The sequence below is a fragment of the Sebastes umbrosus genome, chromosome 7 (genome assembly GCF_015220745.1).
Source record: "Sebastes umbrosus isolate fSebUmb1 chromosome 7, fSebUmb1.pri, whole genome shotgun sequence".
Classification (NCBI taxonomy): Eukaryota; Metazoa; Chordata; class Actinopteri; order Perciformes; family Sebastidae; genus Sebastes; species Sebastes umbrosus.
The window spans coordinates 7,090,995-7,114,553 of NC_051275.1; the positions used below are offsets into that span (position 1 = coordinate 7,090,995).

Below are 23,559 nucleotides of genomic sequence, written 5' to 3' on the forward strand. Positions count from 1 at the left end.
GTATCCACTATTTGTTATATTGGTTGAAATGGTCTTTACACCCCGACAGCAATCCATTACTTATGAGCTCTGAAAAAAGACCGGAAAAGAGCCGTCATCTGTAGCTGCTGTAATCCTGTAAAAACGTCTACCAATCACTGCCTCGCGGTCCGCTTGGAAAGAACCAATCAGATGCACCCCTGCCTCCCTGTTCGTACTCTACCCTTGGCGTGCACCAGTCTGAACTCAAAGCGCGTCGCCGCCGCAAGTTTACTGGAGAATGGAAGAGAAAACAAAAGTAGCACTGCCGTGGTTACTTGTCATGAGGTAGCGTTGTTGAGTTGAGGTCCTCTCTCCGCTCTGTGTCTGTGAAGTAGTTACGATGCAGCGGTGTTCGTGCATGTGCATTTGTGTGGGGGCGTGCCTTGGAAGGAGCCCCAAGGGGAAAGGGGGTGGTGGGGGGGTTTAGACGGAGCTCCTGAGGCGATGCTACTTTCAAATTATGCTAGCTTTCCAACATCGCCCACCCTATCTTTAAGTACGGTACTTGAGTGAATGGATTTCGTTACTTGGCACCACTGGGAACAAGATTCTCCCTTTTCACTCAGGGGTGTCCTGCTTTGGCTAAACTGTTTCCAGGTTGGGTCACTGTCGTGTTAATGTTGTCTTTTCAGAACTGGTGTATGAAGAGAAGATCTCAGTCCATCTACTTGCAGCTGCTGACTGACAAACATGCACCAGAGCATTACAGGTACAGTATACCCACTCACATTAAAAACACAAACACCCAGAAAGTCATCAGCATATTAACTTTGTGGGCATTGCTTTAACATTTTAAGAAAAATTTCAACTAATAATCTTCTACAACAGGGGCCGTGACTAATAAACAACACGAAAATGTGAAATACTCGCCTACGAATATCATATGTCTAGGGCTTTTATTGTGAAAGGTAAGAATGGAAGGAGTCGATCAGGTCTGACTTTGTCAAGGTTAAAAGGAGTAAAAAGGAAAAGTAGTAATAAAGTTTGTCGTCTTGATTTGGACTACAGAGCCTCCGTGTTGTTACATAAATATAGGCGCAAAAAAAAAAGCTTTTTTGCCACAGATTATTCATGTTCTGTGTGAAAGTACTCATGACAAAAACAACAGTTTGAAAAAATATATTGGCGTGTGAATTAATCGCATGAAGGACAAAAAAACCCCGATGTGTAAAGGCCTTAAGGAGTACACAGATCATGGCTTGAATGTGCCCATTTCCTGTGAAAAAAATCATAAACACTATACTTAAAGGAACAGTGTGTAGCATTTAGGGGTATATATTTGCAGAAATGGAAAATAAAATGTATAACTTTGTTTTCTTTAGTGTATAATCACCTGAAAATAAGAATCGTGTTTTCGTTAGCTTAGAATGAGCCGTTTATATTTACATAGGGAGCGGGTCCTCTATACTGAGCCGGTCGCCATGATTCTATAGTAGCCCAGAACGGACAAACCAAACACTGGCTCTAGAGAGGACCATTCACGTTTTCACGTTTCAGTGTCGGCCACTGTAGTTCACCTACATGCTTGGCACACTGGAGAAGTTTCAGATGGTTGCAATCTGCAACATCACCACAAGTTGCCGACAAATCCTACACACTGCACCTTTAAACTAGGGCTGGAGATACACCTATCTCCTGATTCAATACTATCACGATACTTGGGCGCCGATTCGATATGTATTGCGATATTTAAGTATTGCGATTCTACAAGAATTGCGATTCGATATTACGATTTTTGTTAACTTTTTTAACACTGACCATGAGAAAAAGTTGAATCATACACTTCTAGAGACCTTTACTGTAGAAAATATCTAAATTAATACAGTATATATGTTTGATTTTCAGCATGTATGTAGTCAGAGAAATATATCAGTCATTGTCAGGAATTATTTTTCACATTTTTTGTGAATCCAATCAATTTTATTTCCATATATGTATTTTGTATATACAGTTCCCTTTGTTACCTTATTTTCTCACGGAGATGAGAGTGACGGCCGGCTTGAACGCACGTTACCTCAACACAATGACGTTTCCTGTCCATGACAGAGTTAGCATGCAGCTTTAGCCGTGATGTCTAGCTCTGCCTGGCAATGTGTGAAACCCAAAGTGTTTCCATACTTTACTCGATGTGTAGTGGTTGCCACACTTGATTTAAAATGTGAGGGTGCAGGTCGCATCCACGTGGACCCTCCGCCGTTTTCTAATTTCTCGTCTCGGCTTGCTGAGGTTTGTTTTGGTTGACGGATACGGAACGGATATGACGTCACGTTACTATAATAATAATAGCAGTAACTTCCTTCTACCTCCACATAGACTCAAATGAAGCAAATATATCGATTCTGGCATTAAAAAAGCAATTTCAAAATCGTAAAGAAAAAAATTGCGGTACATAGGTGAATACATTTTTTCCCTCTCCTACTTAAAACTGTCTCATATGTGGAGGCACAGATGTTTCATGGTCTCCACATTACAACTGAACTTTCATGTGTTTCCTCCCCCTGCAGAGTGATTGGCAGTGTTTCCCAGTTCGATGAGTTTGCCCGTGTTTTCCACTGTCCAAAGAGTTCCCCAATGAACCCCGTGGACAAATGCTCCGTGTGGTGACCTCGCCACGCCCACCTGTTGACCTTGGGATGAACTTCATCTTCACAGCCCCCACTTCCCACCCATCACACAACCTGTCCTACATCACACATTCATCAGAGCCAACAGGATGATACCGAGTGCATAAAGCCTATTCTTGCCTATAGAAGATACAGGAAGGAAATGTATCTTTTCAACATTATCTGTACACATGTTTTCAATTAGGAAGTTTATACAACTGTCCATTGTCTGTACTAACCAATCTAAAGCATGGGTCACGTGACCATTGATATGTATATTATTTGATTATATATATTTTTCTATGTTCAAATTTACTTTCAAATCATCTATTTTTCTATTTTAGCAGAAATATCACGCAGATTATGCATAGAATTCATAAGCTATTTGTTTTTTAATTAAGCAACATATTTCCTCAATTGTTTCTCTTCTTTGTAGCATCAAGTAGAAAAAACTTCAGTAAATCAGACGATGAAAGATTGGCCGCAACAGTGATTTCAGTCCCTGTCCAATTTAAAATTAACTGAGATCAGTAGCATCCTTGTGCCTGCCAAAACGCTGATGTCTTTTCAGTTTGGTGTTTGGAGTTTGATTTGTCTCGCAATGCTGCGCTCTTGTGGCCGCGGAGAGCAATGGTCACTGTTCAGCCGTCATGACTGTTGTGTTGTTTGCCTGCATTGGTCTCTTGTTAATGTGAGTGTTTGTACGGTTTTTAAGATTTGTCAACTTTTTTTAGAAAACAGAAGGTGGACTCACGGCGGATGTTTTTCTCAGGATTTGTAGCAAAGCGCGGCGCCAAATGGAGGATCTTTGCATCTATCTACATTCAACTCTTCAGTCTACAGTACAATCACAAAGGAGCTGGTATATTTATCAAACATTGGATTGAAAAAAAGAGAAAAGAAGAACAATTTGACCCTACTGGATGATCTGATTTGAGAACCCTTTCTACTGGAAACGGAAGAACCTGTCTGCTATTGGATTATTCAAATCTCTGTATTTCCTAATGAACCTGAGTGATCTTATACAACCTGGGATTCAACGAGAGGGAGAGCGTGAAGACGCGATATATTTACAGTTAACTCACCAAATAACAAGCCGACACTCTGTACATAAGAAAGTGCAACTATGGTAGATGGAGAATCATACATTTGTACGAAGTGTTATTTCAAAAAAAATACTTTTGTATAAACAATCTGCATTGTTACAAAAAAATATGACTCTTTGTACAGTGGAGAAGTATATGGTTATGGTTGTACAGTTTGTTTTGATGAGAGCGCATGTTTCCCTCCTGACCATCATTAAATTCGGATCGATATAGATGGAGGACATCACACACACACACACACACACAAGTCTGACTCTATAGCTGCTATTTCACACATGGCTGCTATCTCTTCCTCTCTGTTGGTCATCGTTTAATGTTTGAATAAACACAAAGGATCACTGTGTCATGTTGTTTTAGTCTTCAGTGTTCAGGTGCGTGCTTGTGGGACATACGTTGCTTATTTATCAGTGTGATTGTGTTGTCAGCTGTGTCCTCACAGGCTTGGATCCTCCAGCGATGTGAGCCAGCTCTCTCTTGGCCTCCCAGCGTCGGATGGTAGACGTCCACCTCTCCCACTCTGCCTCCCGTTTGCGTAAAACCTGCAAAACCCAGCAGGAATCAAACAACACATTCACAAGGCCAACATCAACAAGCTGTGCGAACCGGAGTGTTAAACCAGTTACGATCGATCTGCCAGTCTGAAACACTGTTTTTTCCTAGTTCCTCCCTGAGGGTTCTTCCTTACAGCTGCATGGGCTGCACCTTTTGTAGATTTAAAATCTAAACTCATACCTTTTTTCGGTTTAAAGTGGACACTATTTCAGGAAATATATATGAAATATCTGTGTATTAAATACTTTAAGGTGCATTTTGAACAGATACAAAATGTTCGATTAACTACGGACAATCATGCGATTAATCGCAATTAAATGTTTCAATCGATTGACAGCCCTAGAAAAAACGCAAAAAGCTCTCTCTAGAGCCAGTGTTTGGTTTGTCCATTCTAGGCTTCCGTAGGAACATGGCGGAGCAACATGGAAGACTAGGGATGCTAATTTTGAAACATTTTCTTAACCGATAACCAACCCTCGTTAACCAATTATTAACCGTTAACCGACAAACAATGTGTGTGTTTGTGCTATGTTAGCAGCTGTAGCTCTGCTGGTAGCTTCGTGCTCACCATTGTCACACACATACGGTCTGTCAGCGCGGCGTAACTTCAGCAAGTTTCCGACAGACCGTGTGTGTGTTGTCGGTGGCGTTATAGCTGTGAACGTAGGTGTTGCAGACAGTGTGTGTACACTTTATTTGTCGGTGAATAAATGCTACGAGGCTACAACTCCCTGTATCTGTAACTCCGGCTCAGACTCTCTTAAGGTGGACTCTTAAGGTGGACCAGCTTTTCTCCTTTAAGTAAGGAGTTTTTCTCAGCTTTTTAATTAATTATTAAAATTTCTTTTAACAGTTTTAACCGATGGTGTTAATCAGTTAAAATGCTTAATGTCGGTTAGCGGTTAAACGGTTAATTATTAACATCCCTAAGGAAGACTCCGTGAAGAGGACCCGCTCCCTATGTAGATACGAAGGGCTCGTTCTAAGTTAACGAAAACACAATGATTCTTATTTTCAGGTCGTTATACACTAATGAACCTTCCTGTGGGTATATACCTTATTGTGGTAGGAAGGTTTGCGTGCCACAATGACCCTGAAGGCTATGCCGTCTGGAGAATTGAACTCCAGGTAGGTGCAACCTTGGCGGACAGGCGGATGGGTAGTGGCCAGACGAAAAGATACCCAACCTTACCCCAGCTATGGGTCAAATAGTCGGCGAGACGAGAGCCGTAGCCTAGTAAGGCAACTCATCTAAGAGAAGTTTCACTCTGAAATCAAAATCACGGGCAGAACGGGCTCGTTAGCTGTGGCAGGCAACCCATCTATTGGAAGGAAACCATAAATAAATTACCCCGGTCCACCAGGATGGAGGTTGAACAAGAGGGTAATCTCCTCTTCTTGTAAAAAATAATGTGATTACGGAAACAAGGACTAATAATATGTTGACTCATCTTGAAACCTCAGAGTACCAGCAGAGTTTTGCTAGCATGAATGTCGTCAGTGAAAGCCAAATGGAAGCTGACAACAGGAAGAGTATTCTGGGCAAAAGATCATTGATGAAAGTAGGTTGCTGGAATATTCGTACAATGTATGAGACCGGAAAGCAAGCACAGATGTTGAGGGAAATGAAGAACTACAAGCTCCACATCCTTGGTATCAGTGAGTGTAGATGGACAGGGTTTGGAAAGAATGTGGCACAATCCGGAGAGTCAATCTTGTATTCTGGAAGAAAGGATGACAAACATCGGGAGGGTGTTGCTATTATTCTCAATAAGAAAGCTGCTAAATCCTTGATTGAATACCATCCAGTCAGCGAGAGGATAATAAGAGCACGTCTGAACACCAAGCCGATAAAGACTTCCATCATTCAATGCTATTCCCCAACCAATGACGCTGAAGAAGAGGTGAAACAGGAATTTTATGAGAGGCTACAAGCAGAAATAGAAAGAATCCCAAAGCAAGACCTCACAATTATTATGGGAGACTTTAATGCAAAAGTGGGAGGAGAAAATTTGGGAAACGAGAGGATAATGGGGAAGCATGGCTGTGGCACTATGAATGAAAATGGAGAACACCTTGTGGAATTCTGTGGCCTAAATAACCTTGTGATAGGTGGAACTTTATTCCCACACAAAGATATCCACAAACTGACATGGGTGTCACTTGGAGGAAAAGACAAGAACCAAATTGATCATATAATGATCAATGGCAAATGGAGAAGGTCTTTGCAAGATGTCAGAGTGAGACAAGGAGCTGATGTAGGAAGTGACCATCATCTCGTTACTGCTAACTTCAGGCTTAAATTGATGAAATCTGTGTCACCACCCATCAGCAAAAGAAGATTTGACATTGGAAAATTACAGGATGCAAAGGGAAAACAGGACTTCAAACTGGAACTAAGAAACAGATTTCAAGCTTTAGATAGTTTAAATAGAGAGGATGACAATATAGAAACAGTAAATGATCAGTGGCAACAAGTGCAAGATGTGTACAGAAAGACAAGCGAGAAAGTCTTGGGTTACAAACGACAGGTGCACAAAGAATGGATAACACCTGGAACTTGGAAATTGATAGACAATAGAAAAGACCTGAAAAAGAAAATATGCCAGACACATTCAGAGAGAGTGAAAGAAAGACTCCGAGAACAATATTCTGCATGTAACAGAGAAGTCAAAAAAGCCTTAAGAAAGGATAGACGAGAGTTTACAGATGGATTAGCTAGAGAGGCTGAGAAGGCAGCTACAGAACAGAAGATGGGGCAGGTCTATCAAATAACGAAGAAACTGTGTGGAAAGAAAAACAACAGGAGTATGCCAGTGAGAGACAAAGCCGGTGTAATGTTAACATCAGAAAAGGAACAACAACTTAGATGGACGGAACACTTCAAAGAGGTGCTCAACAGAGCAGAGACAGAAACAACAGCAGATATATCTGAAGCCGACGAAGATCTAGAAATCAGCACCGAGGCACCCGCAAGAGTTGAAATCGAATTAGCCATCAAAAGTTTAAAGAACAAAAAAGCTCCAGGAAATGACCAACTATCAGCAGAACTATTTAAAACTGATCCAACCATTGCGGCTAACATTCTACATCCATTGTTTGAGAAGATATGGCAAAATGACACCATCCCAAATACTTGGCAAGAAGGAACCATCATCAAGCTACCCAAGAAAGGAGACCTAACCAATTGTAACAACTGGAGGGGAATTACATTACTTTCCATCCCAAGCAAAATATTCTGCAAAATATTGATGAACAGAATGAAAACAGCAGTGGACAACATACTGAGGAAAGAACAGGCAGGATTTAGGAAAGGAAAAAGCTGCAATGACCATATTTTTGTATTAAGAAATATCATCGAGCAGTGTACAGAGTGGCAGAGACAACTCATCATCAACTTCATTGATTTCGAGAAGGCCTCCAGGGACAGTCTTTGGAAAATTCTCCGACATTATGGAATACCAGCAAAGATAGTATCACTTGTGAAAGTGTTCTACACTGACTTCAGATGCATAGTAGGATGCACGAAAGACACTAGCTTCCTTGTTAAATCAGGAGTGAGACAGGGGTGTGTGATGTCGTCCCTGTTGTTCATTGTAGTTGTGGACTGGGTAATGCGAAAAACCCTAAACAACTCAAACACTGGCATCAGATGGACCCTCTTTTCCAACTTAGAGGACTTAGACTATGCTGATGACCTTGCTCTCCTATCACATCTACCAAGTCACATGCAAGACAAAACATCTAGACTACAGAAGAATGCAAGCATGCTGGGACTTAAGATCAACATCAAGAAAACAGAAGTCATGCCCCTCAACATGAAAGAAACACCTGTCATAAAGCTAAATGGACAACAACTGACATGTACGTCATCTTTCACATACCTCGGAAGCCGGGTAACATCAGATGGTGGAGCTGACCAAGACATTATGGCTAGATTAGGAAAAGCAAGGACAGCATTTCTAAGACTTGGAAACATCTGGAAGTCAACACACATAACTAGAAACACCAAGTTAAAGTTATACAACAGCTGTGTACTATCAGCACTTCTATATGGTGCCGAGTGCTGGAGAATGACTGAAAAAGACATAGGCAAGCTTTCTAGCTTTCACAACACCCGCCTCAGAAAGATCATGAGGATATTCTGGCCTAGAAAGATCACAAACCATGAACTACACCAAACGACAGAGTGCTTAGACATGGAAACAATATTGATAAGAAGAAGATGGAGATGGCTTGCACATGTATTAAGGAAACCATCTGATGACATGACAAAAGTGGCATTGCGTTGGACACCGGAGGGAAAACGCAAAAGAGGGAGGCCCAAAACAACCTGGAGGCGAACCATCGAAGGAGAGATGAAGACGAGAGGATACAGCTGGAACAGCATTGAGAAGAAAGCAAACAACAGAGATGAGTGGAGATCATTAGTCCTTGCCCTATGTGCCACTAGGCGCAACAAGGACTAAGTAAGTAATACACTAATGAAAACATAGGTATGCATATTATATTCCATTTCTGCCAATAGATCCCTCTACATCCTGGTCCTATAATGTCATGTTGTTCCAAGTTCATCTCTGCTTGTGTCAAAGCCTGAGTTCACAGCTGGTCTACATGCTGCCAAAAGTTCCCTTTTGCTTTGTCAGTGGCAGCGGTATTGTTTAATTTTGCTGTAATTAAAAATGACATGGAGAGCGAAATAATTGCTGCTCTGCGACAACATCCCACTTTTTGCCTTTACATGTCGGTTATCTCCGCTTTGAACTGATGTGACCTGTGCTTGATGACTCAGGTCTGTGTTTCAAAGTCATGACCAAGCAGTTCCTGAACCAGTCCTTTAATCTCATCGTAGCTCTGAGATGGTTTAATGAAACAGCTTAATCCTGGTTCAGTCTCTTAGACACATTTAATGCCCTGCTTTTAACAATAAGCTCTGCTTTTCTCAGCCGTCTTTATAAAACACCCCTCAGGATCAATTGTTAATTAAGGTGATGGAAAACAAATTATTCTGGAGCTCCCCGTGGTGCAGTATGCACCAGGTATTTGCTTTGACTGACCAAACAGGCACAAGACGATGGGATTGGTGTGACCACTTAGTAAATCTTGAACTTTCTGTGCTACAAGATTCAAATTAATCTATATAATCACAGATCTTACGATTAAAAATGTTCAGGCAAACATCACGATATCAACAAGTCAGATAACCGCCATCTTTATGTACTCATATCCACTGCAGTTCAGTGACTTCTAAGTTTAAACTCTCTGAATCATTTTGATCCATCTGGATGTAAAGTAACAACTGTGACCCTGAGGCAGATCTGTTTGTCTCCTCTGTACAGCTCCATGGACTGATCCTGTTTTAATTATGTCTTTAGCCCGCTGAAGTGAAGCAACTTTATTACAGCTGCTGTGTTGAACCAGACACAACACACTGAGAATTTCAACTAATGTCAGTTTTCAGTGGTGCAGTGCAACATCTTCTTTTACAAACAATCCTTTTCAAGCTTGGTCAGTCTTTTTCTACAAGCAAAAAAAACTAAATGTCAGCTCTTCAGGGAGTAAAAAAGTTCTGTTGATAGCTTTGCTGACAATGAGGTTTTCAATTTATTATCTTAATATGTATGTAAGACCATGACACTTTTCTAAATTAAACCCTTCATTTGGAGTAAATATTAATTTTGATCATGAGAGAACAAGTCAGATGCATTCCATTGAGAAAATCAATAGCTATATTATGCAACTGAAAATGCCCTCCACTCATACAGTATAAGACATCAAGAGGGGCAAACATTTAACTGGAAGCATCGACCACGGAACGCATTAGTACAGAACAATTTTTCAGTCCAACACGCAGGCCAGGCCAGGGTGAAGTGACTGAGGGGGTTGTGAAAAATTTAATTAATTAAAAAAAAAATTTAAATCATGAAATAAAATGAATTGATTTAACCATGCAGTAGCCTCAGAAAGGCCAAATAACAACAGCATAAGGCTACTGTTTCAAAATCACAGAATATATTTATTAATCTGAGTACTCACATAAGAACGTAGCACTAACAGAGCGGCTAAATATTTTTTTAACTTATGAACGGTTCTCTGTCAAAATCAACAGGGGGAGGCCTTAGAAATAGCTGTTTGTGGCTTTCAGTGCTCTCTCTCTCTCCCTCTCTCTCTTTACAACCACGAATAGCAAGCTGGCTAAGAAACCTAACTAACTTACATTTTCGGTCTGTCTATCGATCTTCTTCACTCCGTTTCAGTACTACGGACAGCACCGCACATGCACACGTAACCCCAGCTCCTATGCACAACAAACAGCGTTGTCCATGGTTCTGAAACAACAGCTTAGCGATAGTTACATGTATCCCAGCCAATAATTTTTTTGTTTCTTGCAATTTTTCTATAGATACATAAAGCTTAAACAGAGAGGACACCACACACCGCCACATTTACATGCATGATGGCGCCATTTACTAACTCGCGACGCTCACACGTCAAGAGATCAAAATACTTAATCGCATGAATGTCCATAGTTAATCACGATTAATCACCAATTAATCGTACATTTTTTTATCCGTTCAAAGTGTACCTTAAAGGGAGATTTTTAAAGTACTTGATACTTTTATCAACATGGGAGTGAGCAAATATGCTGCTTTATGCAAATGTATGTATATATCTATTATTGGAAATCAATTAGCAACACAAAACAATGACAATATTGTCCAGAAACCCTCACAGGTACTGCATTTAGCATAACAAAATATGCTCAAATCATAACATGGCAAACTGCAGCCCAACAGGCAGCAACAGCTGTCAGTGTGTCAGTGTGCTGACTTGACTATGAATTGCCCCAAACTGCATGTGAGTATCATAAAGTGGGCATGTCTGTAAAGGGGAGACTCGTGGGTACCCATAAAACCCATTTACATTCACATATCTTGAGGTAAGAGGTCAAGGGATCCCTTTGAAAATGCTCATGCCAGTTTTTCCTCGCCAAAATTTAGCGTAAGTTTGGAGCTATTTAGCCTTCGCGACAAGTTAGTATGACATGGTTGGTACCAATGGATTTCTTAATTTCATGATACCAATATCTTCACTCTAGTTTTAAAACTGTGGTAGCTAAAACTGGGATACAGCTATGCAGTGGGATCAAAACAAGAGCACAACACAACACTTACTTAAACACAACACAATTAATGTTTACAACACTAGAACTATGGATATAATATAATAATTCCTTAGGTTTTCTAGTTTCATATGTTGCCAGTACCTTCACTCTAGCTTTAAAACTGAGCCCGCTACAACCCAAAAATCTCAAGTTAAGTTAATGCGTGAAAAGGGGAGAAAAAAAAATTAAATGAGACATTTTTACCTGCTGGCAGTCCATCCTGACCTCCGGGGGCTTGCTGTCAGTCAGCTCCTTCTCCTGCAGAAAGCATGCATTATGTAAACAAAGAGTCTTGTGATGAAGCCTGGCAGCCTCTACTGTTTTGTACACTGCATCAAAAAGAAAACAGTGTACTCAGAGGTAAGGATTTTCAATAAGGATTATGCATATCCATACATATTTACATATTTACACACTTCAGTAAATCTCTCAGCAGCTTGGAATTGTTTTTGGCTGCTTCCAACTTTAAATCTCAAGTCCTATTTGGAGGTCTTTCAACACCAATTTGAGGCTGGGATACCGTTTAATCAGGGACTTCACAAGATCATTTACACTGGAATATCTTGTACCTGCACAGGATCTATAGCTGAAATCACAGAAATTCTTTCCTTAAAAAAAAAATAATAATCTAACAGAATGAAAGATTTCTGCCATATGGTACCTCTGAGATTTCTCGATGCATCTTCATGGAAGATTCATAGTCCTCCCTAGTTTGTTGCTTTACAGCGCCTAGTGCTTCAGACAAATGACTGATCTTAATCCGGGCCTCGCACAGCTCCTTATCTCTGCAATATATACGGTGACAGCATGCAAGACGTCATTAATACATGCCATATAAGATGTCTTGCTCATACATACATGTCATGTCACACACATGTCACCTCAGTGTGATGGCAGCCTGGTACCGGTCTCTGGCCTGCTCCAGTTTGCGGTGTAAACTGCTGTTGGTCAACACAGACTGCTCCAAACTCTGGGCCAGCCTCTTGTTGTCCACTTTGGCTGTATCCGAGGCCTTCTGCAAGGACTCAAGCTGGAAGGTTCGCACACACACACACACACACACACACAGTATATACACAGTTTTAATTATACAAACATTTTGTGAACGTAGATGGATTAACCCACTAGGGGAACCTAGCTCTTTGTGCACTGTGTGTGTAACCTGTCAACTTTGAGTTCCCATAAGGCACACAGCAGACTATACATGGCACCTTCATTATATTTTGCCTAGAGCACAGTATTCAATAGTATACAAACACCTCACTCTTCTAAGTTTGTTGTAATTTAATTCAGCAGAAATGTATTTAGGAATATAAGCCATGTAAGCACAACAGAAACGGAAATAGTACAGGTCTTAAAACTAGATTTTGATGAGGGCCTCAACAAAACTAATTCGTATGCATCCATCTCTTGTTATACAAACATTTGTTTTATACACATGTCTAATTATTATTTTGTGATCTTGCCTGAATCTGACCGATCGTAATACCTTAATAAATTAAGGTTGATCGCCGTCATGTCCCTTCAGTCTTCCCCCATCTAACACCGTGGCCGAATATTGCTTATCCAGACATCTCTACATATTTGATTGAATCCCGTTAGGCTAAGTGATGTCTGTAAATAACCAACATGTTACTAGCAAACTGTTTGATCGATAGGCTGAGATTTAGTTGGAGACGACAGTCTGATGCTGCTATAACGTTAATGTATGACTGTATTACTGCAGCAGCCTCACCGTCAAGCTAACGTTAGCTAGCCATGCTAGTCACTGTCACCAGCATCACTTAACCATTTACAACACTGACAGTGAATATTAACGTATCATATGTGCCTCAAATCTCAGTGTGAAAGCCTCGGTTAAGCCGCTACACAACAGCTTTTCATTCATTTCCATTTTCTCTCCTGTGACAGCGAGTTTCTTTCCCCTAAAAGGGAGCGCAGCCTCGGCAATGATGCGATGCTGGTCTGGTCTATAGCTTGGAGCAATAACGCCCCTCAGTTATATCTTTTTTAGGACACGGCAGGGGAACAAATCAGAGATCAGCGTTTTTGGATTTATTGTTGGTGCAACCAACAACACAGCAACTCTTCAGCATAGTGTTATTACTGTTACCGGTTTGTTTAAAGTTAGAAGTTTGGAGACATGTTTCAACTTCTTCTGTTACCTTCGATGAGGGACACGGGATTGGTTTCCCTAAAAGGGGGCGTGACCTTGTGAGCCTACCCTGGATGACGTATTGCCGGTCTGATATACAGGGCCTATGACATCACATGTTTGAGACTTACTTCTCTGGTTTCTGGCTTTGGGAGAGAGTAGCTCATGTTCACAAGTATTGAATGAACTTTCCTATGGAAATACCATATTGGAATTTTTCATTTAGGTGTTGGTCCCCTTTAAGTCCTTCACACACCAGGGACGTGACAAATAAACAGCACAAAAATGAGAAATTATCGCCTGAATATTATATGTCTCTCATGGTAAATATGAATCTACAGCGAGCAGCTGCTTCACTTAGCTTAGCATAAGGAGAGGGAAACAACTAGCCTGGCTCTATCCAAAGGAAACAAAAATCAGTTTTCCAGCACCTCTAAAGCTCACTAATTAACACAGCTTATTAGGTTTGTTTAATCCGTAGAAAAGATAGATGAAGTGTAAAAACAACATGTTGTGGTTTTACGAGGGGTTATGGGCTGGATCATTTCTTGGCCGGGTGCAGTGATTTACTAGTGAGTCTTGTCTTCCAGGCAACCAGTAGAGGAAATGACTGTGTCCGGCCAAGAAAAAGTCTGGCACACCGTACAGACAGGAGAGTGGTATTGATCCTCTCGTCTCCCCTCTTGGAAAGAAAGCTACTAAGTGTATTTCACAAAATTTCAAAGTGTTTCGAGGCCCTTATTGTTTCAGTTGATGTTTTGCTTTATTTACACATATTTCAATTAAAGCAGCAGTGGGTAGAAATGGAGCAAATATGATTAAAAAAAAAGTTATTTTTATAAAACGATCACTATATCCTGACAGTAGTGCATGAGACAGGTAATCTGAGAAAAATCCTGTTCCTCTGTGTCCTCCGGTGCTCCTAATGGCATCTGCAAGATTTCACAGACGGGAGGAAAACAACCAGTCAGAGCTGATCTGGAGTCAGCCATCCAGCTTCCATCTATGAGAGCCACGTGTCAATCACTCGCGATCTCCGATCAAACGGTCAAACTAGGCAGTGCTGATGAAATATGAATCAATATTCTGTTACTGTAATGCCTATTTCTCTCCTCAAATGTTTTCAGAAACATCTTGTAGTGTACTGTTTAGCTGTAAAATGAGAAAGTTTGTGACCCGGCAGCCATGTTGAGAACAGTTAAGGAAATACCAAGCAACGCCCACCAGCTGGAGCACAGCCAATAGGAACGCTTTCTCTCTGAAATGACTTGTGATTGGCCAAAGTCTCCCGTCACGGGCTACATTTTAGAAGTCGGGCTAGAAGTCTAGTTTTCTCTCAGAACACTTGAATTACAATATGCTGAAAGGTTATTATGGAATTGCCCAATGATGCCAAAAACTTGTTGCCTGCTGAAGCTTTAATTTAAACAAAACAACTGACATGTTGTGAGCCTCTATCTTTCAGGGCCCTTGAGGGTTTGGGGCCCCTTTGGCCTAGTCATTAATCAAGTCTTGTAAACAGAAGTACTTCGGAAACAGAAATAATCTCACTTGTTCATCGTTTTCATTGCTGTGTTCTATGAATTGTCCTACCCATACCTTTATATTTCACCTGTAATCTATACAGAAAAAGACCCTGAAACTGAACAACATCTAGTTTTGACTTATATAATTGCACAGCTACACCAACTGTCTCAAAATGACTTGTTCTGACTGCTTTTGAGAGACCGAGGTGAGATGGCAAAAAACTTAAAGTAAAATGTAAACACACAATTCCAGGCCTCAGAAAAGTGGAATTTCCTTTATTAAAGTGAGTTAAAAGAGTGTGATTTCTATATAATATTTTTGGTGTATAATGCATATTGAAGATCAAATCTTTTCATTAACTCCTGGCTGAACAACAGCACTCCAGACATACTACATCAGATTAGTTACATTTACTGGCCTTTCACTAACTAACACTAGTTACCTATTCTGCTGACCTCCCGAGAAGAGCAAGGACATGAGAGTCTCTACCAATCTCATTTTTAAATAGTTTAGAGTTCCTTCTTTTCAATCAATTTGCAGTCCCCAAGTGCTGCTTTGCCTTAGAAAAATGTATCTTCTTTATTACAGTCACCTCAAGTATATATTTCAAAGGTGAATATAAATATTTCCTGACATGAATAATGACAAAATATGAGCAACTTCATCTAAAAAATATAAAAAGTATATGTGTAAATTTCTAATTAGATTTATCAGAAACAACAATACCCATCCAGTGTCTTCAGATTGGTTATATAAAGTGTGTATGTGAATGCATCTGTTAAAGAAATGGTGTGTCCTTACAGCTCTGTTGCTCTTGGAGTGAGTCGATGTCAGAAGTCGCTGGAGTTTCTCCACCTCTACTTGGTGTTTCCTGATTTCTCTCTGAGCCTGCAGCCTGCGGCACAGAGGAAAGCAACATGTAACATCGCGAAAGTCAAACTTTGCCATGCAGTGTCTGTGAACCCCGCTCGGCTCTGACCTGTCCTTCTCGAGTGTGGACGGCTCCTGATCTCGCCCCCCCAGCTCCTGCTGCAGGGTCTGACTGTTGAGTTGGAGTCTGGTTTGGGAGGCCAGGATGCTTTCAAGGGTTTGACCGATGCCCCCTGCAGGACCACAGACATCCTGCAAGGCCTCTAGCTCACTGATCTACAGCACAAGACCAGTGACTCGGTTTACTTGTAAATACACTCAGAGGACGTATTAAGGTTAAACCAATCGTTTTGGCTATTTGTAAGAAAGGCAATATAGACCTGTCAGTGTTGTTCAAGGTTTTGTTGCCAACCCGGAGTAAAAGTCTGTGAAGCCTACAATATAATCTGTTGCACTGTTTCGTATAAAGAACTGCCAACATAGTAATATGGGTTTATGGTTTTTGGCGTCATTGGGTAAAAATTCCATGATAACCTTTCAGCGTATTGTAATTCAAGTGTTCTGAGAGATAACTAGACTGCTGCACCTCCTCATGGCTCTGTTTTCAGGCTTTAAAAAATCTAGCCCGTGACGGGAGACTTTGGCCAATCACAGGTCATTTCAGAGAGAGAGCGTTCCTATTGGCTGTTCATTCAACGGAGGCAGCTATCAATCACTCACGGACTCCGATCAAGCATCAAACAAATATTAATCACTATTCAATTATTGTAATGCATATTTATCAGCTCAAATGTTTTCAGAAACATCTTATAGTGTACTGTTTAGCTGTAAAATGAGAAAGTTTGCTCTGGCTGGTGGGCGGTGCTTGGTATTTCCTCAACTGATCTCATCATGGCGGCCCTGTCACAAACTTTCTCCTTTTACAGCTAAACAGTACACTACAAGATGTTTCTGAAAACATTTGAGGAGAGAAATAGGCATTACAGTAACAGAATATTGATTCATATTTGATCAGCGCTGCCTAGTTTGACCGTTTGATCGGAGTTCGCGAGTGATTGACAGCTGCTCATAGACGGCAAGGCTCCAGCTCGGCTCTGATTGGTTGTTTTCCTCCGGTCTGTGAAATCTTGCAGATGCCATTAGGAGCACAGGAGGACACCGAGGAATTAAGATTACCTGTCTCATGCACTACTGTCAGGATATAGTGACCATTTTATAAAAATAACTTTTTAAAATCATATTTGCTCCATTTCTACCCATTGCAGCTTTAAGTATAATTTAAAAAATGAGAGGCCAAAATGGGTGTCAGTGTTTGTGTGTGTTGTACCTTAAGTTTCCCTTTCTCATGGTCTCGCATGTTCTTGTCAGTTAGGTCCTTCAGCATCTTGTCCACATGCTGCACTGAATGCTACATACATCCACAAACACACACCGAATCTGAACAACTGGTCCATACACCTAAAAATACTTTAAGTGTGTATAAGTAGATCCACAATGACAGATGACATGCTGATTGTAATGTCTCTCACCACCTTTCCCATGAGCCTCCTGTTCTCATCCCGCTGGCTCTGTAAGGCTGAGCTTAGAGATCCCACCTCCCACTGCCAATCACAGGTTCACAGGTCAGTACTATGACCAACAGGCAAATGTATATAAGATATTACATAGGGTGGGATGGTGTTCTAGCCAAGCATACCTTGGCCTCACTAAGCTGGGTCTCCAGACTTCTTCTCTCATCGTCCAACTTAGTGACAACAAGACGTAACTGGTGGCAAAGGAGAGAAGGGACAGGGACACACAAAAGAGTGATTGTTTTACTTCATTGTACAACACTCATGCAAAAAAAAATTGTATAGCATTTGTTGACTATACCTCGTTTTTTGAACCCTCCAGGTCTTTCCTCATTGCCCCCTCTTTTGTGGCCGTGCTCAGCTCCTCCCGTAGCCTCTGAATGGTTCGCTCCAATAGTTCCCTCTGAGTAACCGCTGTCTCTTGTGCAATGGAGGAGCTCTGCAGGAGCTGTACGTATTCGCCTTTGAGCTTCTCTCTGAAAAAGAAGTCTTTTTTTTTTATATCTAAAAAGGCGCTTCCAAAAATGTCCAAAATACATCACTAGCGTCAATGTTACACCCTCAGATGATAGTGAATCTCTTCATTAAATGCCAAATGTATACTAGTATTTTTAAGTGCTTGGGTTTGGAGAACAGGGAGACAGTTCATTAAATGATGACACCAAGGAGGAGTCAAAAACTGAAAAAAAAACCTGATTCATATCAGAGATGGATGACAGAGACTGGCTTTGATTTTTAATAAAGGACAAATATAAAATATCAGTCTGAGATTTTGCAAACCAATATATCTGTCTAGTCCTGTCTAACCCTTTTAATGTTACTTTTTTTTCTCCTCCCCCACTAACACCCATCTCTTATGACAGTGGTTCCCAACCTATTTCCCTTGAGCCCCCCCTACTTGTATCTAAGAAAAGCTGAGCCCCAACCCCGACATTATCACCCTAGAAAATTACAAATCCTCGAACAGAATCCTCTATTGGAATAAGGTGTATTAAATGAGTTAGTCTTTTTTATTATTGTATTTTTATTTTTCTAATTTTTTTAATGAATAGAACTTTTCAGTTTCGTCAACATAAATAAAGTGATGACGTCTTGACGGAAGTGAATGCAATTACATAATATGATCTTTTTTTTGTAACCACTTAATTAACTTACTATAATAGTATAAGAGCCAAAATCGATTTTTTGTTATTGTGGTTATATAAATGTAATTTATGGTGGTGTTAGATTGCTGCTAAACCGCCCTGTTAATACAGGTAAACAGTACAGTCAGTAATGCAAAGCACAAAGTCAGCAAAGCAGCACCATCTGCTGTTCAAACCAAAAAACTACAGCTCAAATAATTCAATGTTAATTAGACTGATGCACGAAAAATAGAAATACCATTGACATATCCTGATATATATCAACAATAGGAAATAATACTATTATCATGCTGATATTAATTTCAGTTTAATCGCCCCATTCTTTCAACAATTACTATGTTTTATCTTTAAAGTTTCACAGAATCCTCACTCAGACAGGATTATGCCACCGGAAACCTCTCTTATGTAAGTCTTGCACTAAAAAGTAACATAATGAACACTTACAAACAGCATGTCACTTGTTCATTTTTCCTACCATTTATATCATAATTACAGCAATAACATGGTGTGAAAGATAGCGCATCAGCTCTGCCACTTGGTAACAATCATGGTGATTAACCACATTTACAAATGAATATCATTAGTTAAAAGTGTAGTGGTTTGAGACTCACAGCTCCAGCTGCAGGCTAAATTTATCTGTTAGCTCCACCTGCAGCTCAGTGTGGATATTGTGTCTGGCTGACTCCAGCAGCAGGTCGCGCTCTTGCAGTTCCTTGACCACCAGCCTCCTCTCTCCCTGAGAGACGCAGAGAGAAGAGAGGGAAGAGAGAGTCATGCTGTGTGTGTGTGTGTGTGTGCGTGTGCGTGTGTGTGCGTGTGCGTAATACCTTTAAGTTGGCCTGCAGTTCTTCATTCTCCACTGAGAGTGAACGTAGGGCAGAACTGAGCTGGGAACACTGACTTTCCAGCTGCTTATTCAGGGTCTGTTTATGATATACATATACAGTAAGCATACGAACAGCCATAAAGAAGAGTGCAGGGCATTATACATCAGCAGAATGTAACACTATTACATTGCACTTGATAACCAATGTTTTCAAAAGGGCACCAAAAGTGGAAAGTTATTTGGGTTACTGTAATTCATTAACATTTCAACAGTTCAGTCATATTTCAAAGCTTAGAAAACATAGTGTAACTTTCAGGTTAGTTGACTTTTCTCAGTCCCCCCCTGATTGTGGTGCAAGAACCCCTCAGTCTAACATGGTGGCATGGCTTAATAAAACAGATGAAGACAAGATATATTCCTGTAAGGCTCCTGACCTGGACTCTGTCAGCAGCAGATCTCAGCTCTCTGCCCTCCATCAAGAGTTTACTGTTTTCTGTCTGCTGCCTCTGAAGGACCAGAAAAACACTCTGAATACAACACACACATATAGTATATACAATATTCACAAACAGAAACACAGATGAGAATTTACTGAAGAAATATTCATCGTCTTTCTCAACTTACTTTCAGTTCGGTTTTCAACTCAGACACAAGAGAGTCCTTCATCGCTGCGGAAATGAAACAGAAAAATGCCGTTCAACATCCAAATATCATGTGTAGCTCTGGGAAATATTAAGAATGTAAATATGATTTGCGTAGTACATGACTAACCTTTTAGCTAGAACTGGTTTCATATTTTGTAAAATAAATAATAAAAACAAATAAATAAACAATATAAATGTCAGCCTTTCCTTAAGATACACTACAGTTTGCAATTCCTTTTTGGGAACACTGATACCACTGTAGTATGTATGTCCCTATATGAAGCTACAGCCAGGAGACGGTTAGCTAGCCTAGCACAAAGACTGGGAGAATTATACACTTCTTTTCTGTTTTACAAGTTTTCTGAAATTTATTTGTTGAAATATGCAAATGAGGCATTCATTAATTTAGGAAAAATCTACAGATGCAATTGACAACGTGTAGTAAAATAAATGTTTTCTTTCCACTGGTCTGAAAGAAGACATGTTATCGAAGCAAGACAGCCCAAAATGTCAAAATTGACCAGTCCATTTTTGCCTTTGTTGTCTCCCTTTAAGCAAAAATGCCAGTCTCTAGTTCCAGACTCTCAAATGTGAGAATTTGCCGCTTCTCTCTGTCTTGTTTTATTGCAAATAAAATGTTGAGTTTTGGCGGTTGGTTGGAAAAAACAAGCAACACCGAAGATGTCACCTTTGGCTCTGAGAAATTGTGATTTTTTTGTTCTGTTTTCTAGCTGTAGCCTTAGCCCTTAACTTGATGATTCAGGTTGATAGGGAGTATTTTTACGGCTTTTAGAGTAGGTCACCAAAAGCATTCAGAATCTGTTCAATACTTATCTGTCAGCAGGTGAAATATACTGTAATGTGTACTTTTCTTTCCTCAAAAGCCTTACAGCAGCATTCTGCGATGGTTGTAACACAGCCACAGCAGATTGGTTTTGTATCCCTTGACACTTCTAACCTGTCTGTTCTTTGAGCTGCCGACGGTGCTCCTCCAGCTGTCGGCCTCTGTCTTTTTCTTCCTCCAGCTGCTGCCGGCTGGTCTGGACCTGCACATGTAAGGCCTGGCAATCCGACTGCAGCAGCAGAGCCTGGGAGGCCAGAGGCACACGACATGTCAGCTGCTGTTTTTACACATTCTAATTACTCAGTGAGCTCTCTTACAATGTACCTGTCTCCTCTCTGTGTCCACCACTGTCTCCATCTCCTCAACACGCTGGAGAAGCTCGCAGTGAGATTTCATGGCTTCAACGGAGAGGCCGGACTCCTGTCTCATCTGCTCTTTCATCTGAACGGAGGGACGTTTCGTTAACAGGCTTATAAAATTATGATGATGTTTGACAGTGGGGGAGGGATTAAAGGGCTAAAGTAAAAGAAAATGATTAGCCACTCACCTCCATCAGTTTCTGACTCATCTCTAATTTGACAATCTTCAGCTCCTCGGCAGCAAAAGCCACATCCATCTGGAGCAAATGACAAATGGTAATGATCACAAGCCATGACACAATGATCGCTGCAGTGCTCACTGTGCACCTAAAGCATTTTTGCTAATATGAAGTACTATTCCTTTTAAGAGGAACACATCTGTTTAAAAAGATTTTCACTCAGATTTTATGACCCCCTCATATTTTCTGCAGCACCAACAAGATAGCATAAGCACAGCAATAAGCACATTAGCATTCAGAAGAGAAGAAGAGAGAAAAAATTGGCAAGAAAACAGAAATGGGCTGCTGATAAAGTAAGTAAAGTAAGAAAAACAAATTGTATTTTCAAAATCTGAATTTCACACTGATTCTTGTGCTCTTGCCTTTTCGTAATCTTGTCATCTGATCTGTTTTTCAAAACAGCAATAGCTACATTTTCAGATTTGTTTGTTTTCTTTTAGTTTTGAAAGTTTAGAAACAGTGAAGTGAAAAGCCACACAGAGCCAAGAAAGCCAGTTAATTGATTTCTAAGAATCAGTGACCCAACCAAAATTTGAGATGTATGTCTTTATCTCTACAATGAAAATTGAGAGTAAAAGGTACAAAAATAAGAGCCAAGCTGTAAATAGACTGAATTATAGTATTACCTTGGCGGCAGTAGCTACCTCCACTGTCTCCCCCAGCCTCTGCACCTCTGTGCGAGCTTCGTCTCTCTCCTGGTAAGCCTGCTGAAGTTTGTCCCTGAGTTTCATCACCTCCCACCTGGAGACCTGTTGCTCCTCCTCACTCTCCTGCTGCAGCGCTGCCAGCTGCTGCTTCAGATGAGCTGCACCGGGAAGAATAGACTTAATATCCATAGCTCTAGTGTTGTAAACATTAATTGTGTTGTGTTTAAGTGCCCCTCCCCCCTTTCTGCTCTTGTTTGGATCCCACTGCATAGCTGTATCCAAATTGTAGCTGCCACTGTAATATACCAATACACTTAGTGACTTGAGATCACCTAATGTTTTCCCTTATCTCAGTTAGTTAACAGGATTACATATCAGCCATTACCTGTGTGAGAGGGGTCCAGCTCTCTCTCAGTCTCCAGGCGGAAGATGGTGAGTTTGAGGGTCTGTAGCAGACTTTCCATGCGACACACCCGGCTCCCTAGAGAGTCACACTGTTGCCACAGCATGCCCTCAGCCCCAGGGACCCGATGCATCTTAAGAGGACTTACAGGACGCTGACTGGCATCCATTCTCTGAGTAGATCCCAAGATTTGGTCCCTGGAAACCCCCAGTGCCACCATGTCTTGAGCAAGAGCCTCAGCTTCCTCCTCGGCCAACATCAGGCGCCGGTGCAGCAGGGACAGAGTCTCTGGGGCTGCTGGGGCCCCAACACTGAGGAGCGGGGTGGATGAGCGGGACATTCCCAGACAGACAGGGGGACCGGCTACAGGTGGGGGTGGGTTGAAGGTGGGTTGCAGGTGGAGGTGGGTTGCAGGTTGCAGGTGGGGATGGGTTGAAGGTGGGTTGCAGGTGGAGGTGGGTTGCAGGTTGCAGGTGGGGATGGGTTGAAGGTGGGTTGCAGGTGGAGGTGGGTTGCAGGTTGCAGGTGGGGATGGGTTGAAGGTGGGTTGCAGGTGGAGGTGGGTTGCAGGTTGCAGGTGGGGATGGGTTGAAGGTGGGTTGCAGGTGGAGGTGGGTTGCAGGTTGCAGGTGGGGATGGGTTGGAGGTGGATTGCAGGTGGAGGTAGATTGCAGGTGGGTGTGGGCAGACAGCCCTAACAGGTGCACCTGTGCCCACTCTTAAACTCTATCCATGAATATTTTTCACACTTGCTGGAAAATGAAAAAGTTCTTCTTTGAGATAAATGGCAAAATATAGTTTGTTAAATATCCTGTTACCTCATTTCACAGTAAGTTAGATATAGAGGCCATAGGCTAGCAAACAGGAGCCAAGCTTGCATAA

The 23,559-nt window shown here is 41.2% G+C and overlaps 2 protein-coding genes across 5 annotated transcripts in view; one reads left to right on the forward strand and one right to left on the reverse strand.

The window, feature by feature from the left end:
* Nucleotides 1-4,073, forward strand: part of LOC119490785 (endothelin-converting enzyme-like 1) — a 58,039-nt gene extending 53,966 nt beyond the window's left edge. Inside the window, exons 18-19 of one of the 2 annotated variants that reach the window (XM_037774253.1) lie at nt 654-730; nt 2,526-4,073. In XM_037774253.1, coding sequence (XP_037630181.1) covers nt 654-730; nt 2,526-2,625 — 177 coding nt within the window. In that variant the 3' untranslated portion in view covers nt 2,626-4,073. The remainder of the gene's footprint in view (nt 1-653; nt 731-2,525) is intronic. The other variant, XM_037774254.1, reaches the window with a different exon arrangement.
* ccdc150 (coiled-coil domain containing 150) lies at nt 4,025-23,139 on the reverse strand. 3 transcript variants are annotated; one of them, XM_037774257.1, is made up of 19 exons: nt 22,660-23,139; nt 22,254-22,432; nt 21,577-21,645; nt 21,354-21,470; nt 21,144-21,273; nt 20,166-20,209; nt 19,976-20,068; nt 19,543-19,638; nt 19,327-19,451; nt 17,872-18,046; nt 17,696-17,764; nt 17,532-17,600; nt 17,327-17,407; nt 16,109-16,275; nt 15,931-16,024; nt 12,329-12,477; nt 12,109-12,232; nt 11,652-11,705; nt 4,025-4,269 (listed from the first exon to the last, which is right to left on the reverse strand). In XM_037774257.1, exons 1-19 carry the CDS (start codon nt 23,015-23,017, stop codon nt 4,135-4,137), a joined length of 2,328 nt encoding a protein of 775 aa, XP_037630185.1. In that variant the 5' UTR covers nt 23,018-23,139; the 3' UTR covers nt 4,025-4,134. The 3 variants fall into 3 exon arrangements, 2 of the variants coding, with proteins under 2 accessions (XP_037630185.1, XP_037630184.1); XM_037774256.1 differs by having other exon boundaries at nt 17,529-17,600; XR_005207482.1 differs by having other exon boundaries at nt 4,254-4,269; nt 11,652-11,776; nt 17,529-17,600.
* Nucleotides 23,140-23,559: the final 420 nt, after the last annotated feature.

Excerpts from the sequence above, each read along its gene's own strand:
- ccdc150 (XM_037774256.1), bottom strand. The coding sequence starts at position 23,017 with ATGTCCCGCTCATCCACCCCGCTCCTCAGTGTTGGGGCCCCAGCAGCC. Across the intron at positions 17,601-17,695 it reads CCCAGCTTAGTGAGGCCAAG|TGGGAGGTGGGATCTCTAAG; the intron begins GTATGCTTGGCT and ends TGTGATTGGCAG. Across the intron at positions 4,270-11,651 it reads TCAGGATGGACTGCCAGCAG|GTTTTACGCAAACGGGAGGC; the intron begins GTAAAAATGTCT and ends TGGGTTTTGCAG.